Source organism: Macaca nemestrina, chromosome 6, assembly GCF_043159975.1.
Source record: "Macaca nemestrina isolate mMacNem1 chromosome 6, mMacNem.hap1, whole genome shotgun sequence".
NCBI classification, from domain to species: domain Eukaryota; kingdom Metazoa; phylum Chordata; class Mammalia; order Primates; family Cercopithecidae; genus Macaca; species Macaca nemestrina.
Genome location: NC_092130.1, coordinates 179,825,574 through 179,839,532, shown reverse-complemented (window position 1 = coordinate 179,839,532; position 13,959 = coordinate 179,825,574). Strand labels below are relative to the sequence as shown.

The 13,959-nt window shown below is 55.1% G+C and overlaps 1 protein-coding gene across 1 annotated transcript in view; it reads right to left on the bottom strand.

Annotated features, from left to right (window-relative positions):
* Positions 1–13,959, bottom strand: part of LOC105464562 (lysophosphatidylcholine acyltransferase 1) — a 62,053-nt gene that overhangs the window by 32,948 nt on the left and 15,146 nt on the right. The window contains exons 2-3 of the mRNA XM_071099119.1: positions 7,141–7,283; positions 66–280 (exon numbers count right to left, since the gene is read on the bottom strand). Of these exons, the coding sequence (XP_070955220.1) occupies positions 66–280; positions 7,141–7,283 (358 nt within the window). The remainder of the gene's footprint in view (positions 1–65; positions 281–7,140; positions 7,284–13,959) is intronic.

Sequence of the window (13,959 nt, the reverse complement as noted above, 5' to 3'; positions counted from 1 at the left end):
GAGGGGGGAACGCTCATTCCCAGCAGGGCGGGGTCCCTCACTCCCAGCAGGGGGGTCCCACTCACTTCCCCAGATCGGGATATCTCTGCTCTCTGCCTTCATCACGATGGAGGACATCGTCATGGTCACAGGGATGGCGTCGAAGTAGGATGAGTGAGGCGCGAGCGTGAGGATGGCCGCCTCGGTGGGCAGCGCCTGCCGCCCCTTCACGGCCACCCGGTGGAAGCCGCCGGCGAACCACATGGTGCGCATGATGGCCTTCAGCAGGAAGTCCACGACCCTGCAAAAGAGGGCGCTGCATCACGCGGGCACACGGGCATGGGTCCGCGGTCTCGGAGGCTGTGTGAGGCACGGGGGCAGTCCCATGGGAGGGCCCTCCATGGCGCAGTCCAGGTCACGGGCTTCGTGCGGTCGCCGCTCCTGGGACATCTGCGTGAGGGAAGACAAGACGCCGCGCCTTCCTGGCCTCCGCCGTGCCCTCACTGGCTGCGCTCGCTCCTGTGAGGGAGGTCGGGGCCCTGTGTGGCGGTCACGGCCACACGACAGGCAGTGCTAAAACAGCATGAGACTCCCGAACACAGACAGCACAAGCCCCAGGCCAGAAGACCTCGGACCTTCATGTTAGCAACTTATTTACCAGCATCCCATCATTTTGAAATGGGAAAAACATTAAAACCCCTAAAATGCATATCGAAATATGGAGGGGCTCAGAGCTGACAGCGGAAGCTGAGACCTGCGTGCGAATGTCCCCACCTCATCTCCACAGGAAGCCCGGGGTTCCCACAACCAGGCGTTGTGTTATTACAGTGAGCTGTTTCTGGAAGAAATTAGATGGCCAATAAATTTGGAAAATAAAGTAAAAATCAGCCTAGGTTAACTGAATTTGTGTATCCTCGATCTCTTTTTAAAATAGATACAAATTAGCCGGGCGCGGTGGCTCAAGCCTGTAATCCCAGCACTTTGGGAGGCCGAGACGGGCGGATCAAGAGATCAGAAGATCGAGACCATCCTGGCTAACATGGTGAAACCCTGTCTCTACTAAAAAATACAAAAAACTAGCCGGGCGTGGTGGCGGGCGCCTGTAGTCCCAGCTACTCGGGAGGCTGAGGCAGGAGAATGGCGTAAACCCGGGAGGCGGAGCTTGCAGTGAGCTGAGATCGCGCCACTGCACTCCAGCCTGGGCGACAGAGCGAGACTCTGTCTCAAAAAAAAAAAAATACAAATTTAGCCTTTTAAATGTGTGTATTTGCTTTCATATGAGGTTACAGATGAGGCTGTTATTCCACACGTCAGGGAATTGACAGGCAGCAGACAGCCATGGTGTGTGAGAAGCCACAGGCCACGCACACCTTAGTCCACAGAGAACATGGTTCACCCTCGTGAAAAGCCACGTCTCACTTGGCCACTGGGTTAAGTGGGGGATCACACTGGGTAAAACCACGGCACAGAGAAGCAAGAGCCTGAAGCCTTACTGGATTCACATTCCCCTGGGATGGAGGATCCTCTCAGAAGACTTCCAGGACAGGGGTCCCCATGGATCTGAGCCAAGGCGGTTGCTAGGAGAGCACAGAGCCTCTCGCGGGGCCACCCTGGAACGGCCTTTGTGTATGCAGATGATAAACAATGGTGTAGTTACGTAAGGAGACGCTGGGGACCAGCCCAGGATGCTGCTTTTCTAAAGGAGAGGGATTACACAGGCTTGCACTTCTCCACCACCTGTTCAGCTGAACATTTAAAAATGTACTTTTCTGGCCAGGCAAGGTGGCTCACGCCTGTAATCCCAGCACTTTGGAAGGCCAAGATAGGTGGATCACCTCAGGTCAGGAGTTCAAGACCAGCCTGGCCAACATGGTGAAACCCTGTCTCTACTAAAAATACAAAAATTAGCTGGGCATGGTGGTGGGCATCTGTAATCCCAGCCACTCAGGAGGCTGAGGCAGGAGAATTGCTTGAACCCAAGGGGCGGAGGTTGCAGTGAGCCGAGACTGTACCACTGCACTCCAGCCTGGGCAACAGAGTGAGACTCCATCTCAAGAAAACTAAACTAAACTAAAAAATAAAGATATACTCTTATGTACGCATGTTATTTTCCACAAAAAAAAAAAAAAAAAAAAAAAACAAGTACAAAAACAAAAGCCAACAGACAGCAATTGATGCCTAAGATGGAAGAAACAAGGCAGCGGGAGAAGGAGAAGTGAGGCTGCAGAGGAGGCTGTGGCAGGCACAGGAGCTGGTTCCGGGCAGAGTCAGGGGCAGGAGAGAGGACAGCAGAGAAAAAGGGATCCAAACCTGGGCAGCCCTTGGAGGAACACACCTGCCAGCCCCCAAATCGAATTGCAGGGTCAGACCGTGCTCAGGGGAAATGTACTGGGTGTCGGGGAAGGGAAAAAACAGCCTCTGCTTTCTCTCTAAAGATCTTGGAGGACTTTCATACCTAAACCATCCACGTGTGAAAACCCGGCCTGCTGGTGCAGATGACGGCCTTAGAGAAAAGCTCCGCTCGCTGTGGGGTGGGGGACCCAGGACCCACTGACCCCAAGGCAAAGGCAGCCAGCTCAAGCCCAAGGTGCTCAGGTGCCTGGGCAGCCCGTTCCCAGGCGAGTGTGAATCAGGAGACGGATCTATCTGCATACACAGGAGCGGGGATCTCCATCAGCACCCCCGGGAAATCCACTCGGTCCTACCGTCCTCACACAGACGACACCCAAGAATCCTGAGACGTGTGGGCAGAGCGGCTGCATGGCAGAGAAGCAGAGGCCTGACCCCAAGGAGACAGAAAGGGTGGGCATCAGAAGTGGGGTGCAAAACATCCACCATCGCCAAGAGAGTCAGGAAGAATGGGGGTTCTGAGGGGCATCAAGGAACAAGAAAACACTCTCAGAAACCAAGACTCTCACTGGGGAGACAAGCAACTCACCGGAAAGCCTGGGAAATGAGGAGGAGGAAATCTCCAGAACATGCAGGGGAAAAAGGAGAAAGGCCGCTGAGGCCTTCATCCCCTCAACCCAGCTGGCGTGTGGAGGTGGGCGGGGGAGGCCCACACAGCCAAGCGTGAGGGGCATGCCCAGGCCGCGGCTCTGCAGGTTCCAAATGTTCTGCTGCGACCGGAGGCAAGAGGCGGAGAGGGCGCTGGAGAGGACCTGTACGCAGGTACACAGCCTGACTGCTGGCTACAGTGCCGGTAGGGCAGGGCAAGGGAAGGGGCCCTGGGGCCACATCTGGCAGGGCCTCAAGGAGCCAAGTCTGGTGCTGCATGTGGACCGGCCTAGCTAGGTCAGGGACAGCCCCTGGGCAGTTGGTGGGGGAGCTGTGTTGGGCTGCAGGTGTGGAGGGGCAGTCCCAGGCTGAGACGCAGGTGGCAGGAGCTGCTGGCTTCTGGGAGACTAGATAAAGTGGATCAATGCTCAAGTTCAAGCTCCAACCTCCAGGCCGACGTACGCGGAGTACCTAGAGTCATCACGGGGATGGCATCCCCAAACTTGGGAACGGACATTCCCACACAGAGCATTCAGGAAAGGGCACCATCATCATCTGAACCGTCCAGTCAGCCAAGGGACAGCCCCTGGAGGGCCTGGCCCAGCTCAGGACTTGGCCAGCGGTCAAGGATCCAGCCCCAGATGGTCGGGTTTTGCAAAATGATGCTACGGTTTTTACAACACTGTGTGTTTTGAAAGTAACTTAAAATAGTGCCTTTCGCGAAACTGTGTCATTCTTTCACTGAAAGCCTAAGATTTTTATTTTAGGAAGGTTTGAATGACACTAACTTACATTCAGCAAAAATGCTTTAATTCAACATCAATCTATTCAAAACTGCAGAGCAGAGCATAACGTGAGCCAACTGAAGTCCCCACCGACTACGTAATTATTATTCAGCGGTACACTCTGAATCTGCTACTTCAAATCCAGCTTTCTCCTGATCCCCTGCGTCCCTAACTACGGTGCTTTTGTGACTAGGTTTCCCTTTGGGGAGTTCAGAATTCAGGGTTTGTTCTCTGTTTCCCTTCAAGCACCAAGCCAAGCCCAGGACTGTGCACCAAAGAGCTTTCATCCGTGCTGCTGAAGGAGACGCCAGGAGCTCCAGGGGTGGGATTCAATGCCAGGCAGCACGGGCAGCTTGAGTGCCCACGAGCATCCGTGCATACTCTCTGACATGCACACACGTTCACCTGCACACACACAGGCACACATTCACACACATACGCACACATCGCTCTCATATATACTCATACACACATGCACACACACTCATAGATATGTACACACATATACTCTCATACACATATGTACACACATGCATATGTGGACACCTGTACACAGGTACGCTGCACATATACACACATACACACACGTACACAGTCACAACACTCATACACACGTACATGCCATCATACACGTACATGTGCACGATACATAGACATCCATCCATACACACATATATATGCACTCACATGTACACACATGCAATACACACATGTACACAGCACACACATATACACACTCTCATACACACGCATACTTGCACCGGCTGCTCTCATACACACATGCAACCACACACCTATGCACATGTACCTACTCTCGTGCATGCACATACACACGTAAGCACACTGACATGCACATATGTACACACATACACACACGTGTGCACTCTCACATACACCCTCTCTGCACACATACACAGAATGATATACAGTGAGTCTCCACAGACCCAGATGCCCAAAGATCTCGTGAAGCAGAGGTGACAGGAATCCCAGCGTGTCACTGTCATGGTACACTGTACATGTGCATGAGATGGACACAGGAAAGCGTCTCTGAAGGACAGCTGCTAGAATAAGAGTCTGTCGTGGTCCATTTACCGCCTGATGAAGCCAAGTCAATTATTCATAGATAAGAAAAGCCACCAGGGTTAGCACGGGGAAATGGAAAATTGCCCCAAGCCGTCTATTTTTGAAAAGTGGAGCCTGTGCTTGCACTGGGCTGCTGCCTCCCGAGATAGAACAGAGGAGGCGGGGAGCTCAGCCCAACAAGGACACAGGGGTAAAGAGAAAGGGTGCCAGGAAAGCACCATGAAGCCACTGCGACCCACAGCAGCACACTCAGCCAGGTCACCTGCAGCTTAACACCACAGAACCCCCACTTTCTAGCTGTGGCTTCTCAACTCAGCAAAACTCAAAGCCTGACTTTGATATGGCCTTGATCTATTTTGCTTGGTTATATATTTGTTACCCAATTCCTATCTTATGGTTAAAACATTTCAAAAACAAACCTCAAGATAAAGCATATTCTTCAAACAGAATTTTAAAAATCTAGAAAGGCAAAATGAAGAACCAAAGCCAGTGATAATCCCATCACCCTAAAGAACCCAGGTTGCCCCAGGTTACCACCACCCAGCGAGCTGCTTAACGTCCACCCGCTCAGCAGGGCCCGGAGTGAGGGGACCCCAGTGCCCAGGCTGCCCTCAACTACGACTGCACCATGTCTGCACGCAACGGGGCGGCAAACCCGGGACCCTAAGTGGCCGTCTTTCCCCTGCACCTAACTGCGTGTCTGAGTGTGGCCCTGGGTATCGAGGAGAACCGAAGCTCAGGCAGAGGTCAGCTCCCGTCAGCCTCTTGGCCATGAACACTTTGGTGTACATACAGCTCACAGATCAGACACTTTCCAGAGAAAGGAGGGGCCTGGGCATGTCCACTACACCTGTCGGCGGCCAGGCAGTGAATGCATTAGGCTCTACGGCCACACGGCCTCTGTCCCAACCACCTGGCCCGGCTCCCCACCAATGCAGCCTGAACATCACGCAGGCGAGTGGGCGTGCCCGTGCTCTGGTAAAACTTTATTTACAGTCAGGCAGCAGCCTCCCGTTAACTACTAATAATCCTCTTTCTGAATAAAAGATTTTGGGAGCCCCTTCAGGACGATGAGAGACGTTAACAACACATGGAAGGGTTGTCAGAGCTGTGGTTATAGGACATGAGTGATAACTTCTAAGACACTGAAAATATTTATCAAAATATTTATGATATCTCAACATTTTCATTTGCTAATGGTAGATACTTTCAGGAATTTAAATGAAACAAGAAAATATTGTGATTTAGTTTAATTTTTTGTGGTCTGTTTTGGATCTTTAGTTTAGATGTACTCCTCATCGGGTAGCTGTGCTTTATTTATATTCTGTGCTTAAAAGCAGGAAGAGTTTAGGTCCACAAAGCAAGGGGAAGACGGCCCTGGAGGGGCGGTGCCAGCAGGCAGCAGGCCAGGCCAGTGTTGGCTGACATGCAGGCTCGGAGGGTGGGGAGGGCCCGGGCCTCCTGTCCAAAGGCAGGGCTGGGGCCTGGCTCTTGCCAGTTGCTGGCCCTGGGGAGCAGTTTCTGCTTTTCCAAGCCTGGCCAGAAATGGTGATTCTGATGTCAAGTCACTGAACCTTTATGATGCGGCAACCTGTTCCCACTTAGCCCACTTTTAATAAGACCAGGTTGGCAGGAGATGTCACGGCGGCCACCTGCTCCCCGAGCAGCCGTTCCCCTCATTGCTGCTGCGCTTACACCTGGAAGACGGCCCCTCCTGGGCCCACAGCAACCGTATCAGGTCCAGCTGCCTCTGCATGGGGGTCACTCCGGTGGGGACCTCCCTAGGCAGGAGGCCTATGTCACTGTGGCACCCTGTCCAGTGCAGCCCAAGAGGTCGTCCACTCACAGCCTGAGGGTCTGGGGGAGGCCACTATGGACAGGGCCAGAGCTGAGGGCCTGAGGTGGGAGGGGTAAGGGGGCTGGAGTCACAAAGCCAGGAGAGGGTGTCCAGAAGCCTGACTTCCATCAGCAACAGGGAGCCCCGGCAGGTTCCGGAGCAGAGAAGGCCACGGTGTAGGGGGATCTCTGTGCTCAAGGATTGAAACAGTGGCCACACGTCCTGCAGAGCACTGGAAAATGAAGCCTCAGAGCAGGACTGTGGCGGAGGCGTGGAAGAAGGAGGCAGCAGGGAGGTAGCCGAGTCCCCACTGGGAGGTGGCAGCCCTGGTGGATGCTGGGCTCGGAAGGGAAGGACGGATGGGCTAGGGTGGAGAGACAACCCCACTGGGAGAATGGGTTCCCACTGTTTGGCCGCGTGACCCCCCCACAAGGAGAGCACAGCACATGCTCAACTTACTTCCTCCACAGGGCCAGGGGCTGCTCGGGTTCCTTCTCCGCAGAGCCCAGGGATGCGACAAGTGCGAGGGGCCAGGCCAGCAGCATCATGGCAGCGGCAACCAGGAGGCGGACCGGGAAGAGCGTCAGTGTCATGAGGGCCACCTGCGGACAGAGGGGGGGCGTTATCCAGAGAATCTATGTGGGACACCAGGCAGCTCCCCACCCAGCGGAGGTCAGCCCAGGGGGACAGCACGCCCCGCAGAGTGGAGAACTGGGGAGGGGCTACAGCTGGCACACAGCTGACCAAGGCTGACCAGCACTGACTAAGGCTGACAAAGGCTGACCGGTGCTGACCAGTGCTGACCAAGGCTAACCAACACTGACCAGCACTGACCAAGGCTGACCGGTGCTGACCAGTGCTGACCAAGGCTAACCAACACTGACCAGCGCTGACCAAGGCTGACCAGCTGACCAAGGCTGACCGGTGCTGACCAGCGCTGACCAAGACTGACCAAGGCTGACTGGTGCTGACCAGCCCTGACCAAGGCTGACCAACAGTGACTGGCACTGACCGGCACTGACCAAGGCTGGCTGGTGCTGATGCTGACCAGCCCTCACCATGGCTGTGGACACCGACCAGTGCTGACTGACACGCTCCACGCCCACTGCCGGCTTCCTACCTCCTTACTGGAGCCGCCAAGCGAGTGGCTTGGGAACAACACAGTGGAGCTTCTCCTGCAAATTCAAGGGCCACTCTGACCCACGGGACACATTCCCAGGCAGCTCCGCCCCCCAGGACACAGCCCCCAGCCCCCCAGGCCTCACTCAGCAGTTTCCCCTGAAATCGTTTATGTGGGCATGAGAATGCACACGCCACCCTAGGCAGTGTTGGTGACGTGGGGAGGTAGCTGGTCCAAGGTTGGACCTCGGACCACAGAGAAGGCGGCAGAATGAAGCTGTGACTTTCCAGCCAATGGAAGACCCGGCGCAGGAGAGTGGACTGGCAGGAGGGCAGGGGTGCAGGTCAATATGGGGGCTCAGGAAGGCCCCCCATGCCTAGGGCAGGCCCCCACGCCAGGGCAGGCCAAGGCTGCAGGATCCCAGGCAGCCCAGGGTCTGAGGATGGAGGTCCCTCTGGGCGGCGGGCAGGACTCCATGCAGAGGGGCCGGAGGCTTTGGGTGAGGGGAAACACCAGTCCTGAGGTGCAGGTTTTGTGCACAGAGACAGAAAAGACCCAGGAGACACAGATTGCAGTCGGCTCCCAAGCAGCAGCCATCCCTAATTTCTGATGCCTGTCATGGGAGCGCTCCCACTCTGTTTCCTTGGTTTGTCCCTAGATTCTTTTGGGTTCTCAACAGAGACCCAACATAGTCCAAGAGAAACATGCCGGCCACATGCGTCATTTTAAATTTTCAAGGGGCCACATTTAAAGGGAATGACAATTTAATATATAGTTCATTTTGCCCGATATATCTGAAATATCATTTCAACACGTACTCAACATAGAAGTTGCTACTGGCTAGTTTGCATTTTCTCATGCTGTCTTGGATGTGCAGTGTGCATTTCACTCTCACGGCTTCACGCCACCCGTGTCTCCACCCTGTCAGGGTCCAGCGGTCAGGTCAGCCTGTCGGGTACGCAGATCTAGACGATGTTTGGTTTGCGAGAGGTGGCGACCTCGAATGTGCCTCTCCTTCCCCCGCTTCCGGGGGCCCCCGTTTCAGCATGGCCCTCGCTGCGCCAAGCAACCACAAACCTGTTACCCCGCCACTGGGGACGCTGTCACTGTTCCACGTCGTGTTATGTTACTGGTGTTCAGCAAACGTTCTTTACTGCCAAGAAACCTTCCCAGGCCTCGTCCTCCACGAGCTTTGTCTTGCTTTAAATCATGAGTGGGTGCTGAGCGTTATCAGAGCGACTTTCCTGCACCTGTGGGGGCAGCCACGTGCTGTTTCCCACTTTAATCCGCCACTGTGATGCCTCACGGCCACAGTCTCTCTAACACTAAAAGCCAGCTTCAGTACTGTGCCGCTACCTGTGAGGATTGTTTTTCAAAAGGAATTGCTAGGTCTGTTGGGTAACAGGTGCTTGGGACTGTCACCACCTGTTGAGTAAGACGCGCCTGTCGCTTCCTCCCGGCAGCTTCCTCATGCGGTCGCTCTACGAAACCAGCCATGCCTGCCGGCAGCTCCTGACCGCTGCTTCACTGTTTCCAACACTACTGCCTAAAAGTCCCTCTTTTTCCTTGGCTTGACCTCACTATTTTTGTCAATGAGGAAATCTCTTCCTGGAAGCTTCTGGCATATTTTCCCCTCCCACTACCAAGGTGTCCCCCCAGCTGCCTTTAAGATAATTAAGTCAAGTTGCCCACCACACTCTCCTCGGGTTTACACCAAGGCTACTCTCTGGTTTCATTTCTAACGTTATCTGTGCCTGCCAAAACTTCCAAACCCACGTCGCCAGATACTTTTCTATTTTATCAATCTGCTTACAGAACCATTTCAGATTTGTTCATTCTCTCTGTTGTGACCTAATCATAATAATTTTGGCTCTTATGAGTTCCTCTTTCTTCTGCTTTGAATTTAGTCAAATGTTCTTTTCAACTTTTTGAGGGAAAAGCCCACGTCGTTATTTTCAGAAACACCTTATTTCCTGATATTCACATTTAGATCACAGCTTCCCCTAAGGACCACCTCGATTTAATCCCACAAATCTAAGGGGCAGCCTTTTCCTTTATTTGTAAAATTTAGTTTTAAATATTTCATCCATTCCCATCTACTGGTACTGTTTCATATTTTGTTGCAGTGGAGGAGAGCACAGTGGAGGAGACCGTAGCCTCGGCCTTCAGCCCGCCTGGTCCTGGGGCTCCAGGGCCACTGGCTGGGAAGAGGCCACTCCGGGGTACACAAGCCTGGCTCTGCTGTTAAAGCCGACAGCTGGGCCGGGCATGGTGGCTCACATCTGTAATCCCACAGCCTGCTTCACTCCACCTCTGGCGTTCCTGAAACAGCACTGCCGGCCAGGCCATTCCACACGGGACCCCCACTGGAAAAGGCTCTGGGGCTGGGGGAGCAGTGCCCATCCCCAAACAACATGGGGCATGAATGAGCCCTGGGTGGGGAGGCCCTGCCTGCATCCAGGGTAGTCAAGCTGCTGGTTCCTTAGCACGTGGGGTTCGCTGGGCCACCCAGTGGGGGGACACACTGTGCGACCACGTGACCCTAGGCCCATGCACCCCTGCGCCTGCTCCTGCGCACATAGGGGAGACAGGGCGACCACCCAAGCCTCAACTTACGCATCCTTGCACCTGCTCCTTCCTGCACGGGTTAGACTGCATGACCACCTGACCCTCACCCCACACGTCCATGCATCCCTGCACCTGCTCCTCAGTGCACGGGGAAGACTGCGTGAACAAGTGACCCTCTGTGCTGGCTCCTTCCTGCATGGGAAAGAATACCTGACCAGGTGACCCTCCCCACCCGTCAGTGCACCTACTCCTGTTGGCGTCCCAGAAGACGGCGTGACCATGTGACCCTCAGCCCATGCATCCTTGCGCCTGCTCATGGTGCATCAGGGAATGCAGCCTGCGCTTCTGAGCTTAGTGGCAGCAAGGAGAGGGGCCTGTGGGCCACAATTGCAATCGCTGACCCTCGGCAAACCGGGCTGATGAGTGAAGGGTGGAGCGGGAACACGGCCAGGGAGGAGCTCCCCAGGCCTCCAGGAGATGGGGAGGGTGTGGCTCTGCTCTGCAGTGCCATGAAAACTGCTTGGAGAGGGGGCCTCTGGGAGCCCCAGGTAGGAGGAGGAGCAGTGCTCCTAGTGAAGAGCCCAGGCATCTCCACCGCTCTGTCTTCACTTCACCCAGCTCTGGGCCTGTGCGCTCTTTCTCTGCCAGGCTCGGCCCGCCCACAGGAGCCCAGAGCCCTCGCCAAGGAGAACAGGGCTTGGGAGACTGCTGTGGCTCCTTCCAGAAGCTTCTATGCCCCTGCACCTTCTGCCCACCCTCCTCCACAGGCCTCACCCCTGCATCCAGTCTCAGGCCCACCCATTGGGATCCTTCCATTCCTCATGCTCCCACGCCCTAGTGCAGATGGGTCTGGATGGACTCTGGCCCCCCCGGGAGATGCCAGAATGGCAGAGCTGAGAGAGAGAAGCTGGCTGGGGCAGCTGCGGCAGCCAAGCCCTCAGCACCGGCAGGGGTGGCCAAGGGAGGTGCTGGGTAGGCAACGAAATTCTTAGAAAATCCTGGCTAGACCTGAAACTCCCAGAACAATGGCCCTCTAAGGAAACGGGCCTGGCCGTGCGGTCTCCCAGGCAGCGTCGCTGGAGACTCAGGTCACTAAAGTGGAGGCACCGGGCACAGCCATTCCTTCCCAAGGCAGCTCTGCAGTGTCCACAGAGAGCAGGCGTGCGTTTTCAGACCTGAAGCCACAGGGACACATGGCAGAGAGGGCAGAGTTCTCCTTACCTAAGCAAGGGCCAGCACCCTGGCTCAGAGGCTCCCACAGAAGCTCCCTTGGCACCTTCACCAGAGGCAGCAGGGGCAGCGTGCGGCCCAAGACATCACTGCAAGTCACGGACAGGGATAAGCAGGCTGTCTCATGACCAAGGCAGGCAGCCGTGGGGAGCCGGAGCAGCCTCCAGGCAGTGTGGCCAGAGGCTGGATGCGGGGAGGCGGAGGGACTCAGAGAGGAGAAGATGGACCACACTCCGGGTCACCACAAGTCAGGCCTCCGCGCGGCAGCTAACTGGGGAGGACACTGTGGACGCCTGCAGATGCAGAGACCTGCAACCGGGCCCTCCTAAGACAAGCTGCTGATGGCTGTGAACCGGCTGTCACCATAGGACCCTGATTAACCTGAGAAATGCCAGTTGGAGGAAGCAATATGGTCATCCTGTGTGTGAGCCATAAATGAGGGTTTATAGCATAATCCTATGAAGAACTTTGTCTGAAGTCTGAACTATTTGAAAGTTGGCTACGATAGACCAGGGCATCCAAGCAGTGACCTGCCCACATGCATGGAGAGCTTTGGTGCAGACTGCGGCCGCTAAATACCACTTCCCAGCAGAAGGCCCGGGGGTCCTCAGCCAGGCTTACTCCAGGTCACAGGTGGGAAATGCAGAAAGGAAGATGGGACAGCACGGCGCAGCCCACATCAGGGAAGCTGGCGCGGGGGCTCACACCTGCAGTTCCAGGAGCATGGTGCAGCCCAAATCAAGGAAGCTGGCAGAGGCTCATGTCCTGAGGGCTGGCTCGAGGCCTACCCAGCTCACACACACTCACGTGGCAGGGGTGCAGCAGCAGCCAACCGAGCCTGGTGCAGGAGCAGCACAGCAGACCGGTGGGAACTGACCCTCTCTGGGTCTAGATGCAACCACCAGCTTCCAGAAAACCCCAATGAAAACAAGGAGATGCAATCAATCAGAAAATGCAGAGAACTCCACAAAACACAGGACTCCACAAAACACACAACTCCACAAAACACACAACTCCACAACACACACAACTCCACAACACACAAAACTCCACAAAACACACAACTCCACAACACACACAACTCCACAACACACAAAACTCCACAAAACACACAACTCCACAAAACACACAACTCCACAAAACACACAACTCCACAACACACACAACTCCACAACACACACAACTCCAAAACACACACAACTCCACAACACACACAACTCCACAACACACACAACTCCACAAAACACACAACTCCACAACACACACAACTCCACAACACACAAAACTCCACAAAACACAGCCCAAATCCATTGCAGCAAACAAGGAGGAGCTGGAGGACCCTCCTGATCCACACGCACCAGCGGCCCGAGGCAGCTCGCTCACCCCTCCACCTTGTGGGGACACAGAGGTGCCATCTATTGACCCGGAGGGGGCCCTTGGCAGACACCGAATCTGCCGGCATCTTGGACTTCAGCCTCCAGAAGGGTGAGAAATCCATGTCTGCTGTTTAGAAGCCACCTCGTCTGTGGTCCTTTGTGACAGCAGCCACACCAAGCAGGGCAGGCGCAGTGGGAGTGCACGTGACCACACACCGTCATTCTCCAGGCTGGGGGCAGGTCCCAGGCCCACCGTATTATCACTGCTTTGGTGTTCTGGGTTGAATTTTGGCCCCCTTCCCCAATTCCTGTTGATGTTCTGACCCCCAGGGCTCCAGAGCGTGACTGTATCTGGAGATGGGGCCTTTACAAAGGTGATGAAGGTGGATTGAGGTCATCTGGGGGCCCTGAGCCAATCTGCCTGGTGTCCTTATAAGAGGAGATGAGGACACAGACACCCACGGAGGGACGGCCCTGTGAGGACGCAGGGAGAAGGCGCCGTCTGCAAGCCCAGGAGAGGCCTCAGGAGGAACCAGCCCTGCTGTGCCTCCATCTCGGACTCCAGCCTCCAGGATGGTGAGAGAACAATATCTGTGGTTTAAGCCCCATCTGAGGCATTTATTAGGGAAGCCTGAGCTGAGAAAGACATTTGACCTATGTTTGAGATTTCCCATGACAAAAAGTATAAAAGTGATGACTCTTGGTTTAAATGTAAACAAGGCCATCCTAATGTTGGCCCGGAACTCTCTGGAAGTCTCTGAGTGAAGGCACCGGTGGTCACAATGCCCAGGCCCAGGCTCTCTGATGTCAGGCAGCTGGCAAACCCCTCCCTCGTCTCTGCCAAGGCCACCAGGGCCAAAAGCAGCCCCAGGCCCCAGCATCGCCCAGCGTTTCACAATCAGTGCTGAACCCAAAGACACGAAGGTCTCCAGAGAACATGTGGTCCCTCTCGTGTGCACTCACACCATCGTGGTGCCCGGCAGG